Raw genomic sequence first — 10946 nt, 5'->3', positions numbered from 1 at the left:
TGAGAATAAAGTTGCAACATTACCAGAATAAAGTCGTAATATTATGAGAATAAAGTTGCAACATTACCAGAATAAAGTCGTAATATTACGAGAATAAAGTCGCAACATTACCAGAATAAAGTCGCAACATTACCAGAATAAAGTTGCAACATTACCAGAATAAAGTTGCAACATTACCAGAATAAAGTCGTAATATTACGAGAATAAAGTCGCAACATTACCAGAATAAAGTCGCAACATTACCAGAATATTGTTGCAACATTACCAGAATAAAGTCGTAATATTACGAGAAAAAAGTCGCAACTTTATCAGAGTAAAGTCGTAATATTATGAGAATAAAGTCTCAGTGGTAGAGTGGTTAGGAATCCAGAGGTTGGAGCTCCACAGCCACTCTGGGTCCCTGAGTCAGACCCTTAACCCCACGCTGCTCCCTGGGCGCCGCACAGTGGCAGCCCTCTGCTCCCCAGGGGGAGGGGCTAAATGCAGAGGGTTCATTTCATTGCTCTGTGCTGCTGACGGTGGAATGACAATAAATCGCTGAGAAGGGGAAATATTACAAGAACAAAGTCGCAACATTTATACTCGTATTATTCCAACTTTATTATGTAAAAACGATATTCTCAATGTTACAACTTTACACTCATGATATTATGACTTTATTCTCAATATATTACGACTTTATTCTCTTACTTAAAAAAAGGAGAATCTCTAGCCTGGCGCGTATAATCTGTCGTAATCTGTTAGACCATAAAATCTGTAACAAAAAATAAAGTAAATTTGATCAAAGTAATTAATGAAAAATAACTTTTTAATATTACATTTTTTTTGTTTTTGAAGCTTAACTGAGAAGCAAATGGCAGTTACCCCCCAAAACTTTTTTCTTTTCATCTTTTAGTGAGAAGTTTTTCAAAGTTTCATTTCTGGATTCATTTTCTTTTCTTTTATTTTCATATTATACACAATTATTTATTATTGCTAATATTATGATGCTATTATTTCAAAAATACCGTAACTCCTCTAATATTGGCCTGTATCCCATTAGCGGCCGGGTCTCTAATAATGGCTGGACTCGTTTACAGGCCGGGGTTATAATTAGAACCAACGATGTTCCTGGACAGTCCTCAACAACCTGTGATAGTAACACACGAGTACCACAGGGGGGCAGTGTTTGCTAACGAATCCAAGCCATTAGCATGGGAAGTCCCATCCTAGTGACCTTACACAATCGTTCTGATCTGAAAGCCACATGTGATCACCGGTAGGTCTGGTAACCAGGCAGCGTTAAAATGACAGAATTTAATTGGCCTTCATTGTTCTGAATTTCCCTTGAAATATACGATACTGCTAGCCTGCTACCACTTAGCCTGCCTTAAATAACATTTCACTGTGATGGCAGAACAGTTTCCATTCATTTTTTTTTAAAACTTTGTTTCACAAATCAGTTTCGCCAATATTCCAGATTTCAAAATTGCAGCTGCTGGAAGATGTCTGAATAATGTTCTGTATATCGCTATGGTAACTGTACTTTTTCAATAAATGAAGCTAGTATTTTATAGCTTCAAAGAGACACAATCTGTTTTTTTATTCCTTCCACTGGTCGTCTGTTGGATCAAATAGAAATAGAGGCCTGCCTCTAATTCTGGCCTCCTTCCAATAATGGCCTGGACCAAGATGCACCTGAGTGAAATAAAGGCCCTTCCTATATTAGAGGATTTACGGTAGTAGAAGATTCAGCGCTTATGTTTTGTTAAACTGAAAGTTCAAAACTTTCAATAAATTTCATCAATAAATTTGATTGAATTTTGAAAACAAAGTTTGTTAGATTTAGTAGGAGTAGGGTTGATCTTTGACCTCTGAAAGATTTCATTAATATCTTTAAAAATAAAGTCCTAACTTTCTGCACAATCGTTTGACAACAGTTTAGTTATTTCGGGGCGGGGCCGACCTCCCTGCTGACCCGGTCCAAGTCTGTTTTACCAATGAAGCTCCTACAGAACCAGATTGGACCGGTCTCGCTGTCCGTGTCCTCCACAGGGTGTCTCGCTCCGAGGTTCCCAGAACCCTCCCCTCCAGCGCCGCCGTCCCAACTTCATCTGCCTACGACAAGGACACGCTGGTCTGCGACGGGTCCGAGTTCTGCTTTGAAGAGGTCCGAGCGGCAAAATACTTCCTAAAGGTCCGGCAGCAGAGGGAGAAGGAGCAGAGGGAGCAGAGGGAGAAGGAGCAGAGGGAGAAGGAGCAGAGAGAAAGCAGTAAGCTAGCTCCCTCATGGCAGAGACCCGGCCCGGTCCGATGCTTTCAGCTCACCTTCTCTGCTCTCCTTTCAGTGGAGAGGAGGCTGCAGGAGGAGGAGGAGGAGGCGGCCCAGAGGCTGAATCCCGCGTTGGACCGAGTCAACCAGGACCTGGAGGCTCGATTAGGACTCCCCAGCTGGTTTGTGGCCCAGCAGGCCCAGTCCTCTGCTGCTGCTCGCCCCCCTCCTTCAGAACCGGGCGGCCGGCGGCCCCTGGTTCTGGGAGCGGACCCCGGGCCCTGCTCCGCCCAGCAGCTCCACAGCGGCGAGCCTGGCGCCTTGTGTCTGTGAGTATCAGCATTTAATCCTGATCCCGTCTCCAGACGCCCTGTTAGTCCACGTCTGGATCTCCTTCCAACCTTCAGAGGTCAGGATGTTGCTAGGAAACCAGAGGATAAACAGATGTTCTAGAGGCTCGGTTACCGTGGTAACGAGCCTCCAGAACCTAGCAAATGGTTACAGGAGCCCTGGTCAGGAACTCTCCTAGGTTAACCCCCCCCTGCCGCCATCTTATTGTCTTGGCTCCTCCCACCAGGAGCAGCAGTCTGGTTCCGGAGCCGGAGGACAAACTGGACGGTGAGTCCGGCTGTTGGTTTCAGGCCCGGTTCTCTGCACCGCCCTCCTGGACCTTCTCTAACCTCCTCTTCTCCTCCCAGGGTCCTGTGGAGGAGCCGCTAACCTCTCCCACATCACCCCTAACTCCTCCCTAGGCTATGTTCAGGCCACGCCCACCAGGGTTCTGCCGTCGCCCACCGTTAACACCCAGGAGGCCCTAGGTGAGTTCTGCCTGCTCCGTGCGGGCGGTCCGGTTCTGTCCGGGTTCTGGTGGTGATGCTTCCTGGTTGTCTTCCTCAGACGCCATCATGGACATGTTCCAGGCTCCCACCCTCCTGGACGGCCCGTTCCAGGAAGCCTCCATGCTCCACGGCGCCGCTGAGACCCACCTGGAACCGTGCGGTAAACACGCTGCAGACGGCGTTCCGCTCAGAACCGAGTCCGCCAGAGTTTCTGATCCGCTTTCTGTTTTACAGCCGTCTCCTCGGTACCGAACCCCCCCGCCCACGCCTCCACCCCGTTCACCATCTTCCAGGACGAGGAGGACGCCAGGTAAAGCGGGACGATCCTTTCTGGGCCTAACTGAGGTCCTGGATCAGAACCTTCTGACCCAAACGGTTCTGTGTCTCCTTCAGCGCCGCAGCGCCGCCTGAGAAGTCCAAACCCGTCAACGTTTTGGTCGACCTCGGCGCCCCCAAAGCAGACCGGCCCAATGTGAGTAGAAAGCCTCGGCGGTTCTGATGGTTCTGATGGTTGTGCTCTGTGGTCTGACCCGGTGCCGTCCCCCAGGAGACCCCGTCAGAACTGGTCCCGGATGAGAGCACCACCTGGGGGGCCCGCTACAACTCGCTGCGGCAGCTGGACGCCTGTCCCAACAGCACCAGCGACTTCGCCCTGCTGGCCCAGTGTGTCTCCACGCCCTTCACACACAAGAGTCTGTTCAGCAGCAGCTTCCAGACCCAAGGTACCGACCCGACCCGACCCGCCGGTCCTCGGCAGCAGAACCGCCCACCCCGGTTCTGACGGCTGGTTCTGTTTGTTTCCTGCAGAGAACAGCGGCTCCGCTGAGGAGAACTTCTACCTCCGACGTCAGACCAAAAAGCTCAGGTGATTCTTGGTTCTGCTCCTCCAGCTTTCGGGTCTAAAGATTCGGTTCTGAGCTCAGAACCCTGCGGACCTCAATGACTCACCGGGGAAACCGGTTCTGGTTCTGGTTCTGGGGGAGGAGCTAACGGCAGGTTCTGTTTTCTCTCAGCCCCATCATAGAGCAAAGTCCGAGTGCCGACCCGGCCGACGCCAAGCCGCTGCCCCCCTCCTCCTCCAGACAGGGAACCATCATGGCCGACGGCTCCGCCTCCTCGTCCCTCAGCATAATGCAGCCTCCTGCCGTGCTTTCCTTCAGGGACCAGACGTCCTGCCCAGCCCAGTCGGACGGTTCCGGATGGGAGGTGTACCCCAGCCCTGAGCGGCGCCCTGAACCTGCCTCTCAGAGCCGGTCCTTTAAGATCCTGGAAGACCCGGAGCCGGTCAGTCCAGAACCGGTCCGGAACCGACCCTTTGACGTCCCCATGAGCCCAGAGTCCGCTCCCAGTGCCGCCTGGCTGGACATCAGGAGTCCTGAACCCGCGGCCGAGCCGGACCTGGACGCCTTCCTGAGCCCCCGTCCTCCCGTCCCAGCCGAACCCAGAACCCGGGATGTTCCCATGAGTCCGGAACCTCCGACCAGCTGTGCCGACGCCCCCCTGAGCCCGCGGGGGCCTGGAGTCCAGGACGAACCCAGAACCCGGGATGTTCCCATGAGTCCGACCAGCTGTGCCGACGCCCCCCTGAGCCCGCGGGGGCCTGGAGTTCTGGACGAACCCAGAACCCGGGACGTTCCCATGAGTCCGGAACCTCCGACCAGCTGTGCCGACGCCCCCCTGAGCCCGCGGGGGCCTGGAGTCCAGGACGAACCCAGAACCCGGGACGTTCCCATGAGTCCGGAACCTCCGACCAGCTGTGCCGACGCCCCCCTGAGCCCGCGGGGACCTGGAGTCCGGGACGAACCCATGCTGAGTCCCGACAGGGGGCGAGGCGCCCAGGTCCGGCCCGTGTCCGATCCCTGGGATTCAGAACTGATCTTGGACCTGCTGGGCGGGCTGAACCCGCCTCTGACCTCTCACCCCCGCTGCATCAGCTGGCCCTGCAGGGTCCCCGCCATCGGACCCAAGATGACCCTCAGCGTGGGTAAGAACCCTCGCAGCTTCCTGTTTTCAGCTAAAGTTCCGATTTCAGAACCAGGAAAACCCTCCAGCGTCAGTCAGTCCCACTCCTGGTATAGAAAAGGTCCAAGCCGCCATCTTGGAGAGGTCGCCGCCTCCGCTCAGTGTGTCTCGTTAGCCAGACCATAATAACTCATGTTCTAATTCGAGCTTCTTCCTCCACTTAGTGATAGAAACGTTATAGTTTATTAACAAACTAAATAAATTCTTAATGATGGCGGCAGCAGCAATTCCTCCCCCTGATAACGGGATCTCAGGGAATTGCTGCTGATGGATCAGAACGCACTAAAGTATCTACCGCTTCTCGCCTGAACACACCTCCTTCATTCAGGCACGGTGTTGGCAGCATGATGTGGAGAACCTCCCTGAACATCCAGGTTCATAGGTTAGCATGGCCTAGTGGCCTAGTCAAAGTCCAGAGCTTCTGAGAAGATGTGGAAAGAGACGAGCTGAAGATGTTGATAAATACCTGCACCCAGGTGAGGGAACGAAGCTAGAGGCTCTCCACACCTTTCAGTTCCTTCCGTCGAGCCGATCAGAAGGTTCGGGGGAGGGAAGTGACGCCGGCGCTCCTTGGCGCGGCGGCCCGGTTGGAGCGGAGCGCTGAGGGAAGGAAGCCATCATGTTCTGGATCAGCTGGGTTCCTCACAGCGTTCTCCTCTTCCTGCAGGGAACTCCTCCCTCAGGGTGGACGGCGTCCTCGGGAAGGGAGCCTTCGCCACGGTCTACCAAGCCACGGACCCCCGGACCTCAGAGAAAGTGGTGTTAAAGGTGAGCTGGACCAGAACCGGCTGCTCTGGTTTCTTCTTTTCTATCATCGTCTGAAGCTCTGCTGCTTCGCCATCAGCGCCGTTAAACGTGGCGAATTAGAAATGGAGGATTCTGGTGGAGGTTCTCAGTCATCCAGGTCAGAGTTAAACCTAAAAAGTTAAAATCAATCCTCTGGACTTTGTTTCCAAGTTTGAAGACGTTTCTCTTCCATCCAGGAAGATTTTTCCATCCAAAATGTCAGAAATAGCGTTTAGTTCCAGGTTTTATAGAACAGACCAACAAAGTATAAAATAACGTGCTGAGGATGTTTAAGTCAGAGCTGTTTCTATCCTTCTGAGGACCAGAAAGGCCTCAGTTTCCACATGAATAAAGTTTCTCTCCAGCTCAGCCAGGCCAACAATTCCCCTTAACGATCACCTTATCAGAGGCATAGACCAGTATCGGGTACTGGAGGCCAATAACGACCTGAATGACTCCCATTATTAAGGGGTGGAGCTGGTTTCCAGTATCAATCTGCATGTTTTCTAAGTCATTACAGGCTGTGTTGGTCTATTCCAGGGTTCTGCAACCTTTCATATCCAAAGAGCCGTTTCGCCCCACGGATCCAACCAAGTAAAAGTTTTTTTTTTTTTTTTTTTTTCATTATCTCGTGTAGGAAATTAGTTGCCGTCTTAAACAAAACAATTTATGTATTTTTAGCTTTTCAAATAGCATAAAACCACATAAATTTCAAGCTAATTAAAAGAAAGATGGACTCTAAAAACATATTTCTGGTTCTTTTAAAATCCTTCTTATCCATCTTATAAAAACCACTAAAGCTTTTAAGACCGGTATTTATCTCATAGTACATTATTTAGCTCTTTATATAGATTTTAGCCACTATTAGCGGCTGTAGAGGGTTTAAGAGCCGCAGGCTGCAGACCTCTGGTCTATTCTATAAAACCTGGAACTCAACATTATTTCTGACGCCATGGAATGGAATGGAAGCGTTGGATGGAGGAGAAACGTCTTCAACCTTGGAAACAAAGTCCAGTGGATTGATTTTGGACTTATTAGAGTATATATATTTCAGTGTTTTTATTGTCATTCCACTGTCACCAGTACAGAGGCTGTGGGATTGGGGCCCCTCCCTCACCCAGTAGATCTGGTGGCCAAATTTCACATATTTGAATCTAAAACCTTAAAGAACTTCCAGGTATTCCTTCAATCAGGCACCTACAGTGAGTCTGATGGGATTTGAACGCGCAACCTTCTGACCTGGATTCAGACGCGCTGCCGTTACGCCGCTGATTCTTTCAGAACCTCAGAAAGTTGATCTTGATCCGTGAATCCGGGCCGCGTTCCAGGAACCAGTAGAACCAGTGGGACCCGCTGACATGTGGTTCTGCCTGCAGGTCCAGAAACCGTCCAATCCCTGGGAGTTTTACATCAACAGCTGCCTGGACGCGCGGCTGCAGCCCGCCGTCCGCCACCTGTTCAGCAGGATCCACTCTGCTCACCTCTTCCAGGACGGCAGCATGATGCTGGGGGAGCTGCACCAGTACGGCACCCTGCTGGTCAGTCTGCCCAGTTCGCCCACCCGTTTCCACGGCGACGGCTGCCGCTGGTCTGACCGCCTCTGCTTGCTCCTTCCAGAACGCCGTGAACATCTACAGAACCATGAGTGAGAAGGTCATGCCTCAGCCCCTGGTGCTGTACTTCAGCGTCTGCATCCTGCACACGGTGGAGAAGCTGCACGCCGCGGGCATCATCCACGCCGACATCAAGCCCGACAACTTCATGCTGGGAAAGAGGTGGGGCGCCGCGGCGTCTACTGGGCCGCCCGGGGGTCGGTCTGTAACGGGATGAACGCCGTCTCTTTCTGTCCCTCCAGGTTCCTGGACAGCAGCTGCTTCGACGCGGACGGCGTGGACCACGGCCTCGTCCTCATCGACCTCGGCCAGAGCATCGACATGCAGCTGTTCCCGGAAGGCACGGCGTTCACCGCGCGGTGTCTGACATCAGGCTTCCAGTGCACCGAGATGCTCAGCGGGAAACCGTGGACCTACCAGGTAACCGGCGCCGCCTGCTCGTCGCCATGGCGATCAGAGGACCTGAAAGCTGCAGGTCTCAGCAGGCTCCTCTGTGCCTCCATGTTTCCAGACGGATTACTTCGGCGTGGCGGGGACGGTCTACTGCATGCTGTTCGGGAGCTACATGCAGGTCAGCCATGATGGCGGCGTGTGGAAGACCAACGCCGTCTTTAGAAGGTAGGTCCCGGAACCTGGGGGTCCGGCCCTGGTTCCTCACCCGCAGCCCACTGACGTCTCCTCCTCTCTGCAGGAACCCGCACAGCGACCTGTGGCTGGACTTCTTCCACACGCTGCTGAACGTGGCGGACTGCGCCCCCCTGCCCAGCCTGCGGGCGCTGCGCTGCAGGATGGCGTCCGCGCTGCAGCAGAACTACGGCAGCAAGCTGCAGATGCTGAAGAACCGGCTGGTGGTGAAGCTGCTGGAGGAGGCGCGCAGATAACCGCTGCGGCGCTACTTCCTGTCTGGACCCATTGATCCTGAAACCATCACAGCTCCAACTGGGAGACTCTCCTGGTTTTTATTCTTCCATTTATTTTACACCTGTTACATTTTTCTCCTGTTCGTAATAAAGTCTGACGCTGTGGATCGAGCTCAACGTTTCTAATTAAACTCGTCTGACGGAACACGGCATCAATCAGGCCGCAGCAGGGATGGTTTCCTGTTGCCATGGTATCCGATGTTCAAGCTTTAAACTCTGCAGGAATCTAACGTCCAGATTCGCCATCCTCCCTCGCCGCCCCGCCCACCTACGTCGTACGGAGGACTTGTGCATCAGGTTAATCAATGAGAGCTCCTCCTCCTCCTCCTTCTCCTCCTCCTCCTCCTCCACGCCACCGTCTGCAGACGTCTCCTCCTGCCTTCATCCTCAGAATATGCTTCGTATTCACAGCTTTCAGCTTATTTCCATCCATAAAGTTCAGCAGTGATCAAATCTAAACGGCGGGAGAAAAAACATGGAGGATAAAACGCTTTGATCTGGAAGTTCAGAGCTTTGATGTCTATGGAGAAAATCTGCAGTATTGGTTTCATCAGCGTGATGCAGAGTCTGGGTCAGGATTTAGGTCGAGTTTAACCAATTAAAAACCATCAACCAGTAAAGATCCAGTTTTAATAATTATCTGTTACTTTAAACAGAATTTAACTCTGAAATAAAATAATCCATGATATACATTGAATTTTTAAAGAAAAAAATATATTAAAAAAAAGAATAAAACATGTTTCCATTTTAAAATCTAAATTGTTTTTGAAGTAGAAAAACAATCGTTCAGTTTGGTTTATAGATCATTTCCTGATTCCCATATTTTCTCAAACACCTGAACTGATGGTTTGTTATTTTCTGTCTTTTTCTGCCTCTGGAGGGTTAGAGCAGCGCTGGGATGAACCAGAACCAATCCCTGGTTCTGGTTCTGGTTCTACTTATTTTCATTCTCTAATAGAAACTCGCCACTGATGGATAAAAACTAAATTAGATGAAAATCTGAAAAAACAGTTCAATTAATTTTAGACCAGAACCTGCTGGGTCCTATTGGACCAGAACCTGGTAGGTCCTGTTGGACCAGAACCAGCGCATAAGTATTCACACCCTTAACTGCTGCAATGTTTGCTGAACTCTTTCTGCTTCTGTTCTGGGTCCAACAGAACCAACCGGTCTCTGCACATTTGGTTCTGGTCCAAGGAGAGGATTCTATATGCTGAGGATCTGCAGACCGGACCTGGACCCTTCAGGACCCGGACCTGTTAGGACCTGACCCGGTTCTTCCTTCATTTGGACTCCCTGTAGAGTCCAGTTTATCTTCCTTCCTCTAACCAACCCTGAAGGTTTGGGTCAGAACCAGCAGCTGGCTTCATGCCCTCAGCATGATGCTGCCACCTCCGTGTTTCATTGCTCTCCTTGGTTTTGGGGGGATTTCATAGTGAACGTTCACCAATAAGGTCTGAGAGCAGAACTCAGAGGTTCTGGGAGCACAGCAGCTAGAACCGCTCAGAACCAGAACCTCCTGCCTTCATGATGACTTCAGGTCTCATTTCCACAGAAATGAAAATGTTTTAAATCAAACAATGAAAGAAACGACGGATCCGTTCCAGGTTCCGGTTGATCCACAGACTTTATTATTAAAGGCAGCAGCTGGACCGGTTCTGAAGGATCTGGGTTCGGATCCGTCTACAGGGAGAAGCTGTTAGAACCCGGACCGGTTCTGGATGAACTGAAAGTTCCAGAAGCAGGAGGGAGGAAGGAGAAGATGGAGGCAGAGAGCGGGGTGGAGGTGCAGGGGAGCAGCAGGGAGGAGGTCAGGAGGTGCTGCTCCACCAGCCTCTGGGGGGCGCCACCATCTGGCAGCGCGCTCAGTCTGTACGGCGGCGCCGCCACCGCCCAGTGTGGGGGGAGGAGCCTCTGAGGCTGCAGGCGGTGGGAGGCGCAGGAGCTGAGGTGGGAGAGGAGGCGGCAGCGCAGCGGGTCAGAGGAGTCCAGGGCCTCCGCGGTGCTCAGGTAGCAGGAAACCTCCGCCACGCACTCCCTGAAACCCACAGACAGGAAGTCCATGGCCAGAGCGCGGGCGTCCAGGGGACCTGAGGAGCAGAAGCAGCTGATGTCACTTCCTGCCTCATAGGGAGGCGGCTCCCAGTGACCAGGTGGTTACCTTTCCCTCCCGCCGCCTGCAGCATCTTCAGATGGTCCACGGTCATCTGGAGGAGCTCCGCCTTCTCCAGTTTAGCAGAACCCTGCAGGAAGCAGCCGAGAACGCCGTTAATCACCTGCTGTCCGCCATCTTTAGTCGCCTCTCAGGAATGAATGCTAAACTCATCCTTCATCTCCTGCATTGGTCCTGGTTCTGATCCAACCTGAGGACCTTCAGCAGCTCTCTGCTGTCCACCCCCCCTCAGGTCAAAGTACCGCCTGTTTTTATGGGGTCAGTATTGGTTCTGGTTTGGTCAGGAGTCTGTACCAGTTCTGGTTCGGTCCCGGGTCGGTATCGGTTCTGGTTCGATCCCGG

General features: G+C 52.0%; 2 protein-coding genes across 2 annotated transcripts in view; one reads left to right on the top strand and one right to left on the bottom strand.

Moving 5' to 3' along the window:
• The window catches only part of LOC107104323 (mitotic checkpoint serine/threonine-protein kinase BUB1-like), a 13918-nt gene extending 5220 nt beyond the window's left edge, over nucleotides 1-8698 (top strand). Inside the window, exons 8-24 of the mRNA XM_015404306.1 lie at nucleotides 2035-2252; nucleotides 2328-2580; nucleotides 2829-2869; nucleotides 2950-3069; nucleotides 3149-3250; nucleotides 3325-3400; nucleotides 3484-3562; nucleotides 3638-3812; nucleotides 3898-3955; nucleotides 4104-4573; nucleotides 4922-5074; nucleotides 5780-5880; nucleotides 7275-7436; nucleotides 7516-7673; nucleotides 7754-7931; nucleotides 8023-8129; nucleotides 8203-8698. Coding sequence (XP_015259792.1) covers nucleotides 2035-2252; nucleotides 2328-2580; nucleotides 2829-2869; nucleotides 2950-3069; nucleotides 3149-3250; nucleotides 3325-3400; nucleotides 3484-3562; nucleotides 3638-3812; nucleotides 3898-3955; nucleotides 4104-4573; nucleotides 4922-5074; nucleotides 5780-5880; nucleotides 7275-7436; nucleotides 7516-7673; nucleotides 7754-7931; nucleotides 8023-8129; nucleotides 8203-8392 — 2641 coding nt within the window. The 3' untranslated portion in view covers nucleotides 8393-8698. The remainder of the gene's footprint in view (nucleotides 1-2034; nucleotides 2253-2327; nucleotides 2581-2828; nucleotides 2870-2949; nucleotides 3070-3148; nucleotides 3251-3324; nucleotides 3401-3483; nucleotides 3563-3637; nucleotides 3813-3897; nucleotides 3956-4103; nucleotides 4574-4921; nucleotides 5075-5779; nucleotides 5881-7274; nucleotides 7437-7515; nucleotides 7674-7753; nucleotides 7932-8022; nucleotides 8130-8202) is intronic.
• A 582-nt stretch (nucleotides 8699-9280) lies between these two features.
• The window catches only part of LOC107104327 (hairy/enhancer-of-split related with YRPW motif protein 2-like), a 6686-nt gene continuing 5020 nt past the window's right edge, over nucleotides 9281-10946 (bottom strand). The window contains exons 4-5 of the mRNA XM_015404310.1: nucleotides 10593-10674; nucleotides 9281-10521 (exon numbers count right to left, since the gene is read on the bottom strand). Coding sequence (XP_015259796.1) covers nucleotides 10115-10521; nucleotides 10593-10674 — 489 coding nt within the window. The 3' untranslated portion in view covers nucleotides 9281-10114. The remainder of the gene's footprint in view (nucleotides 10522-10592; nucleotides 10675-10946) is intronic.

Source organism: Cyprinodon variegatus, unplaced genomic scaffold, assembly GCF_000732505.1.
Source record: "Cyprinodon variegatus isolate N-32 unplaced genomic scaffold, C_variegatus-1.0 Scaffold1691, whole genome shotgun sequence".
Lineage (NCBI taxonomy): Eukaryota > Metazoa > Chordata > Actinopteri > Cyprinodontiformes > Cyprinodontidae > Cyprinodon > Cyprinodon variegatus.
This window is presented reverse-complemented; position numbering and strand designations above follow the sequence as displayed.